This window comes from Rhinatrema bivittatum, chromosome 4 (assembly GCF_901001135.1).
Source record: "Rhinatrema bivittatum chromosome 4, aRhiBiv1.1, whole genome shotgun sequence".
Lineage (NCBI taxonomy): Eukaryota > Metazoa > Chordata > Amphibia > Gymnophiona > Rhinatrematidae > Rhinatrema > Rhinatrema bivittatum.
In genome coordinates this window covers 131,839,657-131,857,709 of record NC_042618.1, presented here as the reverse complement: position 1 = coordinate 131,857,709, position 18,053 = coordinate 131,839,657, and the positions used below count along the sequence as shown (strand labels likewise).

Below are 18,053 nucleotides of genomic sequence, written 5' to 3'. Positions count from 1 at the left end.
TCTGCAAATTTGATAACCTCACTCGTCGTATTCCTTTCCAGATCATTTATAAATATATTGAAAAGCACTGGTCCAAGTACAGATCCTTGAGGCACTCCACTATTAACCTTTTTCCACTGAGAAAATTGACCATTTAATCCTACTCTCTGTTTCTTGTCTTTTAACCAGTTTGTAATCCACAAAAGGACATCGCCTCCTATCCCATGACTTTTTAGTTTTCTTAGAAGCCTCTCATGGTGGGGGGCGGAGTCAAGATGGCGTCTCGACTGGCTGCATGCTGAGACTGCTCTGGTGTCTTTTTTTGTTTATCAAGATTTCCTAAGAAATAATGCCCCCCAAATGAAAAGGGAAGCAGAGGACTTACCCCTCGACGTCCTCACTACCTCCCGGGCAGAAAACCATTCCTCAATGCGCTATCAAACCAAAGGAGGAGGGCTTGAGTGGTCCAGCTGTCGGACCAGTAGAAGGAGACCACGACTCGACTTCGGAAGTTTCCCTCAGCCCCTTGGATCAGAGGCTACCTGTTAGTTTTGGCTCCTTTGGAAAGGAGGAGTTAGCAATCTGTTGTGCTGTGGCTCCTGCAGAAGGAGGAGTTAGCAATCTGTTGTGGGATCTGCTATGCGGATGGGAGGAGCTAGCAGATGAGAATAGCAGTCTGGTAGAATCCCCTCCCCAAAGGGGAAGAGTAGCAATCTGTCATATACTGCCTCCTATGGGTCTGCTAAGGAATGGCAATGTGCTATAATGTAGACTGCAGAGTAGGCAATCTGTACCAGCGGAGTATTGAAGATGGTGTTCAGCTGGACAGAAAGTAGATAGGTGAATCCTTGGGCCGATGGCAGATGACAGTGCCCCCAAGAGGGAGTCCCGAGAGGGACCACCGGCTAGGCTGGAGTATGGAGACAGACACAAATAGTTCTTTTATTAGAAAGGTCGTATAACAACCAGAGATGGCAGTAGTGAGCTGGTATGCCCAGCAGGGCTGAAGTCCCTCAGATACTGGAACTGCGATTCCAAGGTTTCTGAGCTGCAAAGAGACTGTAGATAGTGAATAGACAGGGTATGCAGATATATATAGCCAGTACTAGGTGATAACTCACATAAGGTCTTGAAATGGCTCAGTAGCTGGAAAGGGTCAGGCCCTCGAGGAGCGAGTACCTGTTCCAGAGAAACTCTGAGAAAGCGGTGATAACTCACAATAATCTGTATCTGGAATAGCTTCTAGTCAATAGAGAATCTTCAGAGTGTTCAGGAACATAGGCCCTCGAGGAGCGAGTGCCGGTTCCTATATACCTTCGGAAATAGAACTCACAATGTCTGTACATGCAATAGCTTCTGGACAAGGAGAATCTTCAGAGTATTCAGGAACATAGGCCCTCAAGGAGTGAGTACCGGTTCTTATCGGTAGTCTGAAATAATAACTCACAATGTCCATCTCTTGCGATCGCTTCCAGGCAATAAAGAGTCTTCAGAGGGTTTAGGAACATAGGCCCTCGAGGAGAGAGTACCGGTTTCTTTCTGTAATCTGAAATAGAGAAAGAGAATGAGGCCCCCGAGGAGCGGGTACCCCTGGTAGGTCCGCAGAGGCAATGTTGCAAGAGTGAAGCGGGTCCGATGGAAATCCCGCAAGCAATCCTTTGGGTGCAAAGTAGTCTTGGACAGCTGAAGCTAGTCCAATCGGAGTCCTTGCTAACTCGATCTGTTAGCAAAAGTAAAGACCTTTTATGTTGGAAGCGGATGACGTCAATACAGGGGGACGCCCCTGAGGTTCATGCCCTTGCTGGTACATACCTCGGAGCACGCGCGTGCGCCCTACATCATCAGGAACATGGCGGATCCGCAGCGTCGAGCCGGCCCAGGGATGCCGGGGAGAAGCGGCATGGAGACGCTGCGGCATCATGCCGTCCATCAGGCATGGAGGGAGTCGCCACACAGGTAGAGAGGGTGGAGCGAGGGTGAAAGCAGGCACGAACGCAGCACTACCTCCGACTGAACGGGGAACTTCGACTCCGCGCCTGACAGGAAGTCACAAAGTGGATCTTTGTGGTGTCTTGGCAGAGGGGGCTGAATTGGAGGGCAATGCTGTTCAGATGCCTGGAAAGTCCGGAGAATACCGCCAGAGGCTTCGTGCTGGGGATGGCAGGAGATCAAGCCAGTGGATGTGGTGATAACCTAGATTCCATTACCCCTATTAAAGCTGGCGAAGTAATAAGCATGAAGAGACTGGAGATAGTGACTTTAGAATCCCTGTGGTGTTTAACAACTACCTTGGCTAAGTCCTTATTGGAGTGCTCTATAAATATAAGTGTACACTCCTCTCAGATGTGCCAGCTGAATGAGAACTTTCAAAAATCAAAACAGGAAACAGTGGAGAAATTCCAACAAATTGAAGAAGAAATTAAACAAGTTAAATTGGTGCAGTCAACTATGATGCAGAACTATGGAGCTATAAATAGAAAAATTGAATATATGGAGAACGTGATGAGACATCTAAATCTTAGGATTTTAAACTTTCCCAGAGTAATAGGAGAATTACCGCGTATAACCATAAAGAGATACTTCATGGAAGTACTTGAAATTTCCTCTGAAAAAACTCCGTCTCTGGATAAAGTAAACTTTCTCCCGATACATAAAGATCAGAAAAAACAAATAACTCCTAATGTTCTTGAAAACTTGACTGAATTCCTCAAATCATCAGCATATGAAATAGCGGAGAGAACAACACTCCTTATCTCTTTCTTTAATGAAAAAGACTTGGGGACATTATGCGGGCTTATTTTAAAAAGCTTAAAGCAAATTTCATGGGCGCAGTAGTCAGAATCTATCCTGATGTCACAAAGAGTACACAACAGAGGAGAGAGGCATTTCTTGATGTAAAACAAGAGGTACTAGCATTGGGAGCGTCTTTTTATCTACGCTTCCCATGCAAGTGTACCGTAAAATATAAAGAGGACACATATATTTTACCAGCCAGAGCACCTGATGAGCTTTGTAGAAGGGAAAAAAGCTTTGTTACAACCGAGCAATAGTAATTCTGATTAAAAGTAATGGTTTGTGAGATCCATATGTTTAAATTAGTTTAATGTTGTTTCCTCTGTAATCTCCTAAATGTGCAGTTACTCTGTCCCCCCCCCCCCAAGTATAGGGGTCTAATGGGTATTATATATTTGGAAAATACTTTTTTTGATCTATTTTTTTTTCTTTCATTTATAAAAATATGCTCCTCCATGTAAAATAATACCATATTTCTGTTTCAAAGTGGATACTTTGTAAGTTTTTGAAAAATTTAATAAAGAGAAAAAAAAAAAAGAAGCCTCTCATGAGGGACTTTGTCAAATGCCTTCTGAAAATCCAAATACACTACATCTACCGGTTCACCTTTATCCACATGTTTATTAACCCCTTCAAAAAAGTGAAGCAGATTTGTGAGGCAAGACTTCCCATGGATAAATCCATGTTGACTGTGTTCCATTAAACCATGTCTTTCTATATGCTCTGTGATTTTGATCTTTAAAATAGTTTCCACTATATTTTTCCCGGCACTCATGTCAGGCTCACTGGCCTATAGTTTCCTGAATCGCCGCCCCTGGAGCCCTTTTTAAATATCAGGGTTACATTGGCCACCCTCTAGTCTTCTGGTACAATGGATGATTTTAATGATAGGTACTTACTGTTAAAATTTTCAATAAGCAAATTTAAACATAAAATGCTTGTGCAAATAACCTTGTAATCTTCATTTTTATGAAAAATGATCATATCTTATGCTAGCTCTTTGGGTAGTTGATTCAAAATAGTGGGAGCCAGGACAGAGGAGGCTCTATAGCATACTGACATTAATTGAACCTCCCCAACAGACGGAACCACCAATGGACCCCTCTACTTGAGAACGCAATGCATGATTCAGGACATACAAAGAACACATCCCAAAAGTAGTGGGGGCTGATACCCCATAACACTTTAAATATATAGCAGACAAACTTAAACTTGGCTGGGCAACTGACTGGCAGCCAGTGTAGATTTTTTAGCACAGGGGATATATGATCTCAACAGCAAGTCCGCAGTGAGGAGCTGAGCTGCAGCATTTTGCACCAATTGCAAGTGGTACACAGTGCTATGTGGAAGACCACAATACAATTCATTATACTAATCCAATTGTGCTCCAACCAGAGCTGAATCAATAGCTTAATAGCTAAGAATCAGACTACATCTTGAGTCTTCTTATATTCCACAAATGAAAAAATGCTACTTTAGCAGCTTTGGCAATCTATGAATCAATCAAAAGGCAATTCATTTGGTAACACCCCCACCTTCCAAGCTTTCTTTTTGAATTGAAGTCCTGTTTATGTACATTAAGCATGTCTTCTGAGCACATTTTCAGGTTAGTGCACTTTTTTAAAACTCCTGATGCATTAGCATACCATTAGCTTATTGAATCTGGAATTAAATTATTTTTCAGTGTATGCACGTGTTAAGAAACCGTGCACTGAATTTCAGCACACAGCTTATTACATTAGCTTCATACTGAGTCTTATAATATTCTCAGTTTTATTCTTTTCCCAATAATTCCTAATATTTTATTTGATTACTGTTGGCTACCAAGTTGAGGATATAATGCATCATCCTCAATAACTCTAAGGTACTTTTCCTGAATTTTGGAAGTTACAGCCAGTTTTGAGCCAGTATTCCCTAGAGCAAGTAGCAAGAAGATTGCACAGGGAGCCACAAGATTTAATGGAAATTATAGAGCGTCTTCCATTTTTATCTTTCTAGATTGGGTGCGTTCCAGCATGCTGCCATCCCATTCGCCCAGCAGGGGCCAACCCTGAAGAATAAACTGATACTTCAAGCATATCCAGCATAGCTCCCTGCTTCAACAGCAGGGGAGAAGAAAAACAACCAATAAGGGCTGTATAACATAGTCTGGGTAAAACAAATAAGCATGGGTGTAGCTTGCTTATTGCGGCGGTTACTACCCCTACTACCCCTAACTAATCAAGCTAGATATTTCACTTGGATGCAGCTCCATCACTGCTTTCTACATTAATGGTGGGGGTGGAAGGGAAATAGAACCAAGAGCTAAGAGAAACAGATAAGTATGAGAGAAAAAATGTGTGAAGCTTGCTGGGCAGACTGGATGGGCCGTTTGGTCTTCTTCTGCCGTCATTTCTATGTTTCTATGTTTCTATGATTGTGCCATTTTAGCTGCCCTGCAGCTCTGTTTATTTATTTATTTATTTATTTATTTATGTAAAACATTTATTGGCCACCTATCACCACAGCTTTAGGTGATGTACAAAAAAACCTCCCATTCTTAATAAAACAGAAACAAAATCTAAATGTATAGACAAAATAGAAATGCACTCCAGTTTCCTGGTCAATGTAGCATTTCATAGCATCAAAATGATTATTTTCTCAGTAAATGCCTGCTGAAATAGATACGTTTTAACATCTTCTTAAATGTTTTTGTACATGTAACCCCAGTCTGGTGTGCCTATCCTGCATGGGTGGGGCCATAAACTTATTTGTAATCTCTTTGGGGCAGGGACCCTGACGTTGAGTGTCCTCTTTCCCAAAGGTGTGGATCCTTTGACTTGGGAAAGAAAGAGTTCCTTTCAGGTCCCAGTGTAGGGGTGACTAACTTCCTTCCCAAGATTTCCTGGGAGAGGGTAATTTCTGTTCACTCTGTACTGTGTGCCCAAATAAACATGCTGGAGCCACTGGATTAGTGTCCAAAATAAAGAGTTTACTGCAAAACGTGATGGGTTAATTGCACAATAAATATGTTTCTAGCACCACAATCTTCCTAGCTCTTTTTACAAATCCTTGTCCTCTATCTATACAGGCGTCTTTTAAATAGGTAAGGGAACTACTGGATTTGGAAAATGGTAGTCCCAGTGGGCAGGGCAACCCTTAAATGATTGGGAAAATCCCTTCCAAGATGGCGAAAAATACTGTCTCTGCACAGACAGCAAATCCTCTCTCTCCTCAGGGCGTGAAGACTCCAGATGGGTGTCCTCCAAACTGTAAATATGTTCTTACTCACAGTTAGAGGTTTTTAGCCTTTCACTCGATGGGGATCCCTATTGGGAGGGATCCTGGCTGGAACTGCAGCTCACAGATCCCAAGATGGGTAAGAAGAGGGCCAGAAAACACTTCCTCCCAGATCTTCAAAAATAACTTCTTCTGGTTCCCAAAAAGGAAATAACACCGGAGTTCCCCTTGCAACAGCTCACCACCACTTCTGGGGCAGGTCTTACCAATCCCTGGCCATCCTGAATGCAGGGTTCCTCATTCCCTGAATCCAGGAAAGGCCCAGGTGTCCAGCAAAGCTCCTATGAAATAAAAGCCCAAAAGACAAAATATTCCCAGGACAACCATGCTGCACCTTGTGAGAAGAGTACAGCAGTGGAGCCCTGATTACAAAAGATACCCAAGTAGGATGGAGCCTAGGTCCCAGGCAGGCCAAAATATAAGTAAAGCAAAAATCTCCAACCTTCCTCTTAAACTGCCAACTTAGGACTGGTTTCATCATTCTTTGCAGAATAATGAATCCCGTGGAAAAGGGGACGGGGTGGCGAAGGGGGTGGCAGGCCTGCAAAAGGACGCAGCCGTTCACACCATGATGATGTGATTTTGTCAGCCGCAGTGCGGCCGGCTGCAACCTTTCACACAAATAGCACCACTGTAAAAGGTGGTGCTATTCGCTGTGCTACTGCCGGCGATAATGTTCTTCACATTATTGTCGGCAGCGGTGCCGCGGCCGACTCCTCCCCCTCCCCGCCCCGACTCCTCCCCTCCAGCAAATTTGTATTATATTGCATGCAAAAAGGCCCTTTTCACACGCGATAACGCTTTGAAAAATAACCCCCTTAGTTTGCTCCCAGAGCCCTTGGCAGAGCTCTTCTATAAAGCATCTGAGTGGGATATCCATTACAGCACTCTCAATGGGAGGGACTGCATACTAATGGATCCTCCCCTAATTATTTCTCTCACTAACTGCACTACCATGACATGTCCCAGGGTTACTGGTAACCCGAAAAGATGCCTGGGTTACATACAGGTAGTGTGACCCAAAGCTTCCAGCAAAGAGTTCCAGAGAATTGGTCTGGCAACCAAGAAAGCCCTCTCACGAGTCTCGGCCAAGAGTGCAGAGTGAACCAAGGGAACATTAAGAGCCCTCTTTGAGATGATCTCAAGGCATGAGTAGGATTATAGATATGTAACATCGAGTTCTTCTATGAAAATGAGTTAATACTCAGCATTATATGGACAAATAATACAATTTTAAATCATACCCACCACTCATTGGGTAATCAGTGCAAATCCTTTAAAACAGGGGTGATATGGGCTCAACTGTCAAGAGCAGCCAAATTCTGAAGAATATGGAGGTCTACAGGGCAGATGTTGGCAACCCAATAAATAATGAATTGCAATAGCCTAGGCTTGGCAAAATTAATGCCTCAACCACAGATCGAAATTCAGAGTTACCAAAGATTTTAAAGGTCACAGTAATCACAATTTATAACAGCCAGATTTAACAACGGCCATAATTTATCCCACATCTATAGGTTCTTACCAAAGACAACCCCTACACGTTTTGACGTTGCCATGAGAATCTCCAGATTCTCGAAAAGAAAGAAGACAGAATGCTAACATTATTTAGTTTCTGCAAGACAACCACCTCTGTTTTTTTCAGATTTAGAGCTAACATATTATAAGCCATCCAACATTTTATAGCAGAAATGCAGACGGAAAGCATTTGAAAAGTGGCAGACCACGACATAAAATGAATTGTATATTGTCCATGTACAGTCTGTATCCAGTAGAGAGCCCAGGCAAAAGCCTACATATTAGAGCCATGTAAATATTAAACAAGGCAGCAGACAAGGCCAATACCTGAGGGACACCTATTGCTAGTGTCTGCCCTGCGTTCATACTAACCCTGTTGGTTCTCTCAGATAAATAAGTTGTAATCCACTCATTGACTTTCGTAATATGCCACATTCCTTCAAATGATACAAAATAATTTGGTGGTTAAGAATATCAAATTTGGCAGAAATATTGAGTAACACTAATACAAAACCATGCCTGCTGTTGAACCCTCGCCTAAACACATTAAGGCTTGAGAGTAGTAGGGCTTCAGTATTCATGGATTTTCTGAAACCAAATTGAAACTGATCAAGGATCTGATGATCCTGATAAAATCATCCAACTGAAGCTCTGCTCTGAATTGTTCTTATGTCCTTGCTTGGATCCTTGCTTTATTCCTGCTTCGCTGCCTACCTAAACCCATATCTGGCTCCGTGCCTTCTTGAACTCCAGCCTGATTCCTGTGTGTGATCTGGTTTCCCTGCTGGCTGCCCCCTGGATTGCTCTTCTAGTTGTGGATTTCAGCCTGAAGCTGACTCTGCTCTTGCTGACATTCTGCTTTGATAATTCAAGTACACTTATTTTATCTATTTATTTATTTATCGAGTTTTATATACCGTCATTCGGTTTCACCATCATAACGGTTTACAAGTTTCAACGGATAAAATGTTAAGAGGTTAGGAGAGGCATTTACATCGTTTTCATAACGGTTAAGTTTTCGAACGATAAAGTGTTAGCAGGTTAGTAGATGCATTGACATACAGCAATCTCTTATAGCATTATTAAGATTGAGAGTGATATTCTTAACGTAGCAAAGGGTACATGGTGGGGTTCTGTATGAAAGTTAACAAGGCAGGGGCTAGGAGGTTTCAGTCCAGATTTGTGTTATATTTTGGGGAGGATGTGTATGTGTCATTGGGTGTTTTGGTAGGCTTTGGTGAACATCCAGGTTTTAAGTTCCTTTTTGAACTAAGAACTCAACCAAACCCAAAAACCTTTTTGAAGGTTTTTGGGTTTGGTTGAGTTCTTAGTTCCATTGGGAGGGTGTTCCAGAGTTTGAGGCTGTATGAAAACAACAGAACCTTCAATTTAACATTTTTTTAAAAAATCAATTATTTATGGTACAATTATCCTCATAAAAAAGCAAGGTGAGATCAATACCTGAAATAATGAAAATAACCTAAAAAGATTAATCACTCAGTTTTTAGAATTTCTCAGTCTTGCTAAAAATGTTTTTAGTACGCAAAATAATTATTTAAAAAAACATGTCCATCACTTAAATCTTCAAAACCAATTGAGCTTCGTCTCTGAACAATGCTTATGTAAACTGTAGCAAGAAGTCCAAGCCCCATTTCATCTAAAAATAATACTTTATCAATTATAGTAGCAGTGGTTTGATTCAGGGGAGATGTCTTCAAATCAAACCAATCCAACATACATTTTTGAGCAGACAAGCCACTTCCTGCTATACTCCCCCAATAAAAGATCCAACTATTCCTTGGGATCTAAACATAGTTCTTGTGCATAACTTTACGCACAGATAGGGCAGACAATTTTCAAAGATCCCATGGCCACATGTTTCCCCCATTTCCCCTCCCTGCCGATATCTTCATTTAATCCCACGTACTCTTAACTTTCTGAACCTGTTTTTCAGACTTTTGTCATTTGCATATGGATAGACGCCTAAACGTACGCTGTTTATACCTGTTAGCAACCTGCTCATTAGCAACTGGCTGTAGTGCTAGTAGTGAATGAGCAGTTCATTTCGATAGGAGGGAAGAGGTCTGGTGGATTGTCCCCATGGAAAACTGTCATAATCTACTCTCAAAATATACCGAAAAGCACATCCTTATGTTTTGTTGCCACAAGATATTCTAGAGCCCAATACAAAACCCCAGTGATGATGAATATGTCTTTCATATACCAGAAAAAGTCAAATTAGGCAACAACACCCAACTATTCCCAAAATGTAAATTCTATATGGGAGACATGTCCAGGTCAGAGACTTTGAAATGGGTCCCAGGATATTTTATAGTGAATAGTTATTAACATTCTCCATGAAGTAACGAGTTTCCAAATTTTGATATGCCTGGCTTTGTTTTCTGGCTTGGCATGTCTCTTTTTTTCATATTTTTCAGTCTTCTCTCTGTTTCATTTTTTTTCTCTTACTCTGGTGTACTCCTTCCTGCAACTTTGTCTCTTTCCTTTAGAGTGGACATTTTAATACTTTCTCTTTCTTCACTCCTTCTGCTCTCTTCCCTTGATTCTCTCCTTCCCCCTTTCCTCCTTTTTCTCTTAAGTTCTTTCCTCCATTTATTTATTTATTTATTTATTTATTTTATTTAAATGTTTTTATATACCGAGGTTTGAAACATTCCTTTATTCCGGTTTACAGATATAACAACTTATTACAAAGAAATACAAGTTAGAATAATAAAGAAATAACGAAGATTTTCATAATAACTCGTTAATATGCAAGAGAGGTTAAATATAATAATGGATATTGTAGCAACTATAGCAACGGAAATGGGTATATTAACTGAGTACAGAAACAATTATAAATAGCTAGGTAAATAGACAAGGCAACTTTAATCATTGAGTATCATGACTGTTCTAATATGTCCGTTAATTAACAGTTAAACATGTCCACTAGTAAGCTCACAGTTAGGCAGGTCAGCTAATTAAGCATTTCACTATATTATGAATAATATAGGAAAATATCAGTTTGCAGGGATAGATTGGGTATATCTTCCAGGATTCCCCTCTCCCTTAAATTTAGGGCCTCTATCTTCCCTCCCCCTCCCACCAGTAACAGGTCCTTTCTCCCTCACTGTCTACCCAATACCTGGTCCTCTTACCCTCTCCCACTATTCTGGGTCTTCTCGATCCAGTGCTCTCTCTCCCTAAATCCCCAGTTTTCCCACATTCTTCTTCTCCCTGCCCCCTCCCATCCCCAGCTATTTCCCCCTATTCCCAATCCCCATCTCTCTTCCTATCCCCCAGTCATTTCTCCATTTCTCTCTTTCCAATACCTGGTTTCTTCTCTTTTCTCCCTCCATATATATATATTGCACATTCTTTATGGGAAATAAGTAGTCAAGCAACACAGGAAGATGCACTAGCAGGGATCATGCTTGGTAAAAACTACCACGTTGAAGACCGCTGCTTTTGAATGTGGGCAAAAGGGGCAGCTGCCCTGGACCATGCATAGCAGGGGGTGCACTGCATGAGCACACAAGGCTGTGCCCAGATGACTCTATTGGCCAATGCCCCTAATCTCAAGCAGCAGAGAACAGCCGTCTGTTTCCTGCTTCAGCACATCCCCTCACAGAAAGCATACAGAGAACAGGAGCGGAAATGTGAGCCTGGAGCAGGCACTGCAAAACAAAAACGAGCCCCTCAGCTTCCTAATCCAGTCCCTCCCTTCTTGCCATTCAGGAAAAGGAGAGGGTGAGCCTGGAGGTAATCCAGCCACTTCTTTTTCCTTGTTCCTTCTCTCCGCCTGTTTGCAGAGAACAGGAGGTAGGGGTGAAGCTGGAGTGGACAGCAGAGTAAAAAAAAATAAATTAGTTTTTGTCTGCATATTTCTAATTTGTGGCCATTTATTCTGTTTTTGGTGAGGGTATGTATTCTGCTACTTTGTAGGTTCTGTGTAGGATTCTGTAGCAGTCCAATTTGTTCTGTTTTTCCAATAGGAGATATATTGGTATTTTAGGGCTTGGTGGAATATTTGTAGTGTTGCCTTTTCATATGTAACAACCCCCTTCTCATTGGGGTCACTTTTGGCAGCTGTAGAGTAATCCTTCTGCAGTCCCAGAACTGGAAAAACAAATACCACCAGATTTCAGCCAGTCAGGGACCTCAAAAAATGTGGGAGGTCCAAGGGGAGACTCATACAAAAATAGGGTGCACACCACAGCTATGTAGTTCCAAAACAATCAAAATTTATTCTAAAGTCCAAAATAAACAATCGTAAAAACCCAACAAAATCTCAAGATAGTCCAAATCAAAAGAAAACAGGGGGAGAAGAAGAAACCATGGAAAACAGTTACTTACTGACTCTACTCAGAATAGCCTCACAAAACTCTTCTTCAGATGTTCTCTCAGTTAATCCAAGATTATCAGTTTAAAACTCCCAAATACAATTCTCTACAATTTCTCTTCTCTGTGGGCTTCCCCAGAGGAGACAGATTCTCTCTGTCTTCAGACTTCTAATCCCTCTGGTTGGTTCTCCAGTGATCCTGGCCAGAAACCGTCCTGGGCTCTTCCAGTACTCCAAAACTTCTCAGTTTACAGCTTTCAGCTCAGTTCTCACTTCTTCTCCCCAGGGAATCTTTGACTGAGAACCCCTTAACACTTCTCTAACTCTTCTCAACTTCTCTTCACCACCCTCCTGTGTCTTGTGCAGAAGCACTATTTATATGTTCAGCAACCCAACCCCTCCCATGGGGAACAACCCCTCCCCTCAAGCCCAGCTCTTTGAACTCTTCAGGAATTTTCTTTGCAGAAAGAAAACTGCTCCAACTCTGGAAACTTCTCCTTAGTGACTTTAGGAGCTTTACACATAAAAAGTTGTTGCTGTTTGTGGTCCGGGAGTTAGTGCTGTTTTGGTAAGGCAGGATTGATTTATAGGTTTTGAGTGACATTTTTCAAGATTTTGTGTAACTTCACGAAGTGTCTGGTAAAGGAGGGAGTTTGTCACTGTTACTGAGGTGACATCACAATTTGAATTTTTTTTTTTTTTTTGCTGTGATGAGTAGGAAAGCACTGCCAGCCTTTTCAGTGATTACCTTCAACCGATGAAGTATGGATTTATTTTAATTTATAAATGTATGTATTTGATATTTTTTTTCAATCTTCCTTCAAAAATCACAGATGATGCATTCAGACACTATGACATGATTTCTGAAACATTTGTATTATATATATAAATTTGTTTAATATCAGAACAAATATTTAGATAGCTAGATAGCTAGATTTAGATATAGATATATATAATACATATAAATAAATTAAATAAGGTTTAGTGTTTAAAAGTATGATTTTATTTATAAGCATTTGATATTCTTTTCAAATTATGAGTTTTTACAGGACTGTTCTGGAAGGATGGAGTCAGAATAATTGAGTTTAATTAGCAAAATCTCTATGGGGGTAGGGTCCTGTGGACTTGAAAGTTAATTGAGAGGAGGGAGCAAGGCTGAAGGATCACCCAAGGCAGAGATTCCGAAACCTGTCTTGGGGACCTCCAGACCTTCAACCAATCAGGTTTCCAGGATATTACAGCATGCAGATGTATCATTTACATGTTCAATGAGTTCCACAGGACAGGTTTTGGAACCACTGACCTAGGGTGCCTAATATCCTTCTACCAGTCCTGTCTATAGCACAAACCCTTAACACTGCTTGTGCCAGTTGTAGCAATTGTTATTATCTACCATTACTTCTATTTGACCTGATTTTATTTGTTCTATCCTCCTATTGCTCCAATAAACTTACTTTACCTGGAACCGTGACGTACTGAATCAAAGTTTGTGTGTGGCTCTTTGTGTAGGGGATAAGCCTCTGGGTTCAAGCCCCCAGGTATAATCCCAGTAATTGTGTGCTTATATGAGATTAGGCCCCCCCCCCCCCACCCAGGTCAGAGCACCTGGGCAGGATACCAGTGTGCACGGTCTGAACCCATAACACCAGTCCGCACAGACTGGAAGGAGGAAGACACCTTACGCCACACTTCCGTGGGTCTATGTGGACCAGAAGACAGTAGAGATGTGCTTGCATTGGCCCACAAAGGGCAGAGGGAGGAGGCAGCATACAGCTGCCCTCTCATCAGCTGGTACAGAGGAGGAAAGCTTGCAGCAGTGGGTTAGCAGCATCAGGTTAACAAGGACAAAAGGAAGGAAGAGAGTGTTAGGGTCAGGGAGGTGAGGGAGAATGATAAACAATAAGTAAAAAAATAAAAGGGGGCTCATTCGCAAAACTTTGCCTGGGGCCCCTTAAGTGGTTAAAGCGGCCCTGGTGGAAGATGGGGATGGAAGACCTTACAGCTCAGAGATCCCGTTCTTTTTCATGGGTGAGGGGATGGAGGATTTTTGCTAGAAGAGCTTTTTTATGTGCTTTGGGAGGGGATAGGATTTTACAAGGGAGGGGGTAAGGCAGTTTGAGTCTGGAGGTCCTTTAGCTTCATCAGGAAGGTAATGGTGGAGAATTTCCGGCACAGAGAGGCATGTATTTATTTATTTATTTATTTATTTATTTATTTATTTATTTAAATGCGTCATTCCATGTAGGAATCACTAGTTCATAACGGTTTACAGGTAAAACATTCATAAATAAAATGAGTGTTACAAGGTGGCTAGACATTCATAGAAATGGAAAAGGCATGCTTCATGGTGAATAGTTGACTACATCTCATGAGGTGTAATTTTCCAGCATGAGATGTGCTGTGTTAACCTTCACAGGTATTAACACTGCATACTATATCATGCATTAATACCTAAGGAGGCCCTTAAAAATAAATAAATATATTCATATTTTAAAGCTGCATGTGCGTTAGCATTAGCTCCAGAACTCCTGATGATAGTGCTAATGCACATTGAAATTGCACGCTTTAACACTGTACATGCTAAAGCCTGAGTTACTGCACATTGAATTTAGTTGTTAAGGCAATGGCCTTTAGTACATATACCCATACCGTACTGGTTTGTAACTGATGTCTCTTTCTCTTCCAGGGTTCTTGCTATATGCTTCGCGGAAGGATGGCCGCAGTAGAGCCACTCACTGCACTGTCTCGTTGGTATCTCTATGCAATTCATGGCTACTTCTGTGAAGTAATGTTCACAGCTGCCTGGGAATTTGTTGTGAACTATAACTGGAAGTTTCCTGGTGTCACCAGCGTTTGGGCCCTGTTTATATATGGCACTTCCATTCTTATCGTGGAGAAGATGTACCTGTATTTGAAAGATAAATGTAACATTATAATTCGCTGTTTGATTTATACCCTCTGGACATATTTATGGGAATTCACAACAGGACTTGTCCTGAGACAGTTCAATGCCTGCCCTTGGGATTATTCACAGTTTGACTTTGATTTCATGGGTTTGATAACACTGGAGTATGCCATTCCTTGGTTCTGCGCTGCCTTCATCATGGAGCAGCTAGTCATCAGGAATACGTTGCGCTTGAGGTTTGATGAAAACGCAGAGCCAGGTGTTCCCATCATGACCACGCTGTCCCTTGTGAATGGGCATATTAAAACTGACTGAAGATGCTTCCGGGAGTACATGACGAGGTACTCACCAGAAACTGTCGCTGATGGCTTCAAGAACTGCCAGTTCTTGTATGATATATAATCTACATGGACACGCATGAAAAAAGTTTTTTTTAAAAAAATATCTTTTTTTGGGCTGCAAGGATTAGCGTCATTAGCTACTTGATAATATTGTAGCTGTGACTTTTAACTAACACAAAAAAATTTATTTATTTGCATTTGTTTGAAGAAAACAAAAGAAACATTATCATCTAAGATGCAGAAAAAAAACAAACCCTGATAAATCTAGTGGACGGGCTTAGTGCCCTGTGTTACGCTTAACTTTTAGAGACTGGTTTATTCTATTATACTGGTTATTGCAACCAATACTTCCCATGGTATCTACTTTTCTAACATACCACTTCAGGACTACGGAAGTACAATCATGAAAAATAGGTTACTACAGCATAATGCTACCAGGAAGTTAGATTTCTGCCCAATGTGATACCATGGCATGGCCTCAAGGTTCTAACTGCACCACAATATAACATGGTGCTGGATTTATACTCTGCTTTGACATATGGATACAGATACTTGCTAGAGATGTTTGGGCCTTTTCTGATGGTTGAATTCTGCCAGCCACACTCTAAATCCTAGCAAAGTGGCCAAATAGCTGAATATCTCAGGTCTTCTTCCAAATGACAGGACCCATGCCATCAGCTGCTCCAGATTTCAGCCTGTGTTTCTTTAGTACAAAGATTGTGGTGACAGTACAAGTCCAAAGGTCTCTCCCTTTCCAAAGAGTTATCTGTCTTCATGGAGGCTGAATGCTGTCAATGTGACCAAGAAGCAGATGTTATTCCTTGAGGTCAAAGATTTTAAATGACCGGGGGTGTCAGGATGTGAACTAGAATATCTAGAACAGAGGATCTAGTAGATAGACCATCACTTGTCCTACTCTTGCCAGTTAATTCAGTACTTCTTATTTCACAGCATTAATAAAAAGTGTATTTTTACATGACAAATTATACTGAAAACTGAAGAGTATACCCTCTTTATCAAGCTATTCTTAGGAGACAAAGAATGTACCTGATGATACTTTATATTTTGTCTGATGATATATCAAACCACCTCAGTAGACAATGCCAGCTTGAGCATAATAGCCCTATACCTGACAGAGCCTTAAGGGAGGGTCTACTGTAATTAGTGACACTCTGCAATTTTACCTGAGCCTCACAGTGACTTTCATTTTTTGTATCGGTTTCCATATACAACTGTTCTGATGGGGGTGGAGGGGTGGGAAACACCTCCATTATGATAAATGGAATTCTTGGTCTCAAATTTCCTTATGAGCAAGTATTGACAAAACAGTGTTAATTAGAATTCTCCTGTAGCATGCAACGTCTCATGAAATATCCATAACATGTAGTTAGATACTAGTGTTCTCTCTAGAGGTTATAAAGTGTATCCATGACCCTCCACTGAAACCATGAAATCAAAGGAATAATAAATTATTAAAATCATTTAACAAGTGCTGATTATGTCCATTGAATGGATTTCTCTAAACACATTGACGAGGGCATTGGCAGTTTCTAGTATGGCATCTTTTTTGCAGGAAAGGTAAGACAAATCAGGTAGGTATACACACATGTCTATAGGTACGTTCATTGTAGCAACAGTGCCACAAATCCTAAAACCCCATTAGTAATTTGGTGGGACGCCAGGAAAAAAAAGCTATTTCTTCAAGAGCTTCTGAAAGCACATATCCCCCTTTTAAAAAGCACAATTAGATTTTTAAGTCACCAATTGTATTTTTAAATAATTTGCACCTGAAATAATTCCTTCTGTAAAGAAAAATAAGGCTGCGTTATCATAGAAAAAAGTTCCTTCTGAGTCCCATGCAAATTTAATTTTTGTTGGTTTCAGCAAATCCAGTTCCATTGAAACAATCCAGATATATTTTCATCCTTTTGGGGATGGGGGAAGGGGAAGAGTAAGGAGAGGGTGAGGGTAGGGTGGGTAGGGGGTAATGGAATGGGGGTATGGGGGTGAGGTAGCCAGTGTGCACTTACCAGGAAAGACATGCGCTATCATTGTGTTGCTATCCGTCAAAACAAATTGTTCGGTGGGGGTAGGGATAGAGACAGATAGAGTACAAGGTGATTGCAGTGCATCCCTGGTGTGTAAGTGCTGGAGGTAAAGTACACCTTTGGAAATTTTGTGTACTCTGTGAAGTACACAGTTCCAATCCTGGGTTTTCCGGTCTGTCTCTGTCTGCTTTTTTTTTTTTTAACTATTTATTTATAAATTTTTAACATACAAGAAAAATCCACAGGAGGGATGTAATACAATACATGCAACAGCAGTACATAAAACAGTAGTAGAACAAAAATATCTATCACCATAGAGGACTGGCTCTGTAAAAGGTAGTTGCCCTAGCACAGTCAAGATACAGAGGAAGAAAATAATGAGTACATTTAGATAATAACAGAATTCTCTAAATAAATGTAGTAAGGGCACCAAATAGCTCAATATTTAAACTGCTCATGCCGGAGCGCATATCGAAGATTTTCGATATCTGCAATGTGGCGAATTTGGCGCTGCCAGTGTCCAAAGCTTGGGTTCCTTTCCCTAACAGAAGCAATGTTGAATAGTGCCGCTAAAAGTAATTGGCTCACCAAGCTTTGAAATTTCCTCGGGACTAGAGAACCGTCCCACCTCCCAAGCAAGCCCGTAAGGGGAGCTAAATATATGGGAACTCCAATGATATCAGCAATGATAGCAGCTACTTCTCGCCAGAAGTCTCGGACTCCAACACAGTGCCACCACATGTGTAAATAAGTACCTCGTTCCCCACAAGTCCTTCAGCAGTAGAGGCTGTCCTCAGGAAATATGATAGAATAATAGACATATGTTCTGTGTAACAGTTGGACCATTA

At 41.2% G+C, this 18,053-nt stretch overlaps 1 protein-coding gene across 6 annotated transcripts in view; it reads left to right on the top strand.

Moving 5' to 3' along the window:
- Positions 1-16,613, top strand: part of TMEM229B (transmembrane protein 229B) — a 166,088-nt gene extending 149,475 nt beyond the window's left edge. For all 6 annotated transcript variants that reach the window (XM_029598846.1, XM_029598845.1, XM_029598841.1 and 3 more), the window contains one exon: positions 14,598-16,613. In XM_029598846.1, coding sequence (XP_029454706.1) covers positions 14,610-15,131 — 522 coding nt within the window. In that variant the 5' untranslated portion in view covers positions 14,598-14,609 and the 3' untranslated portion in view covers positions 15,132-16,613. The remainder of the gene's footprint in view (positions 1-14,597) is intronic.
- The last annotated feature ends 1,440 nt before the right edge of the window (positions 16,614-18,053 follow it).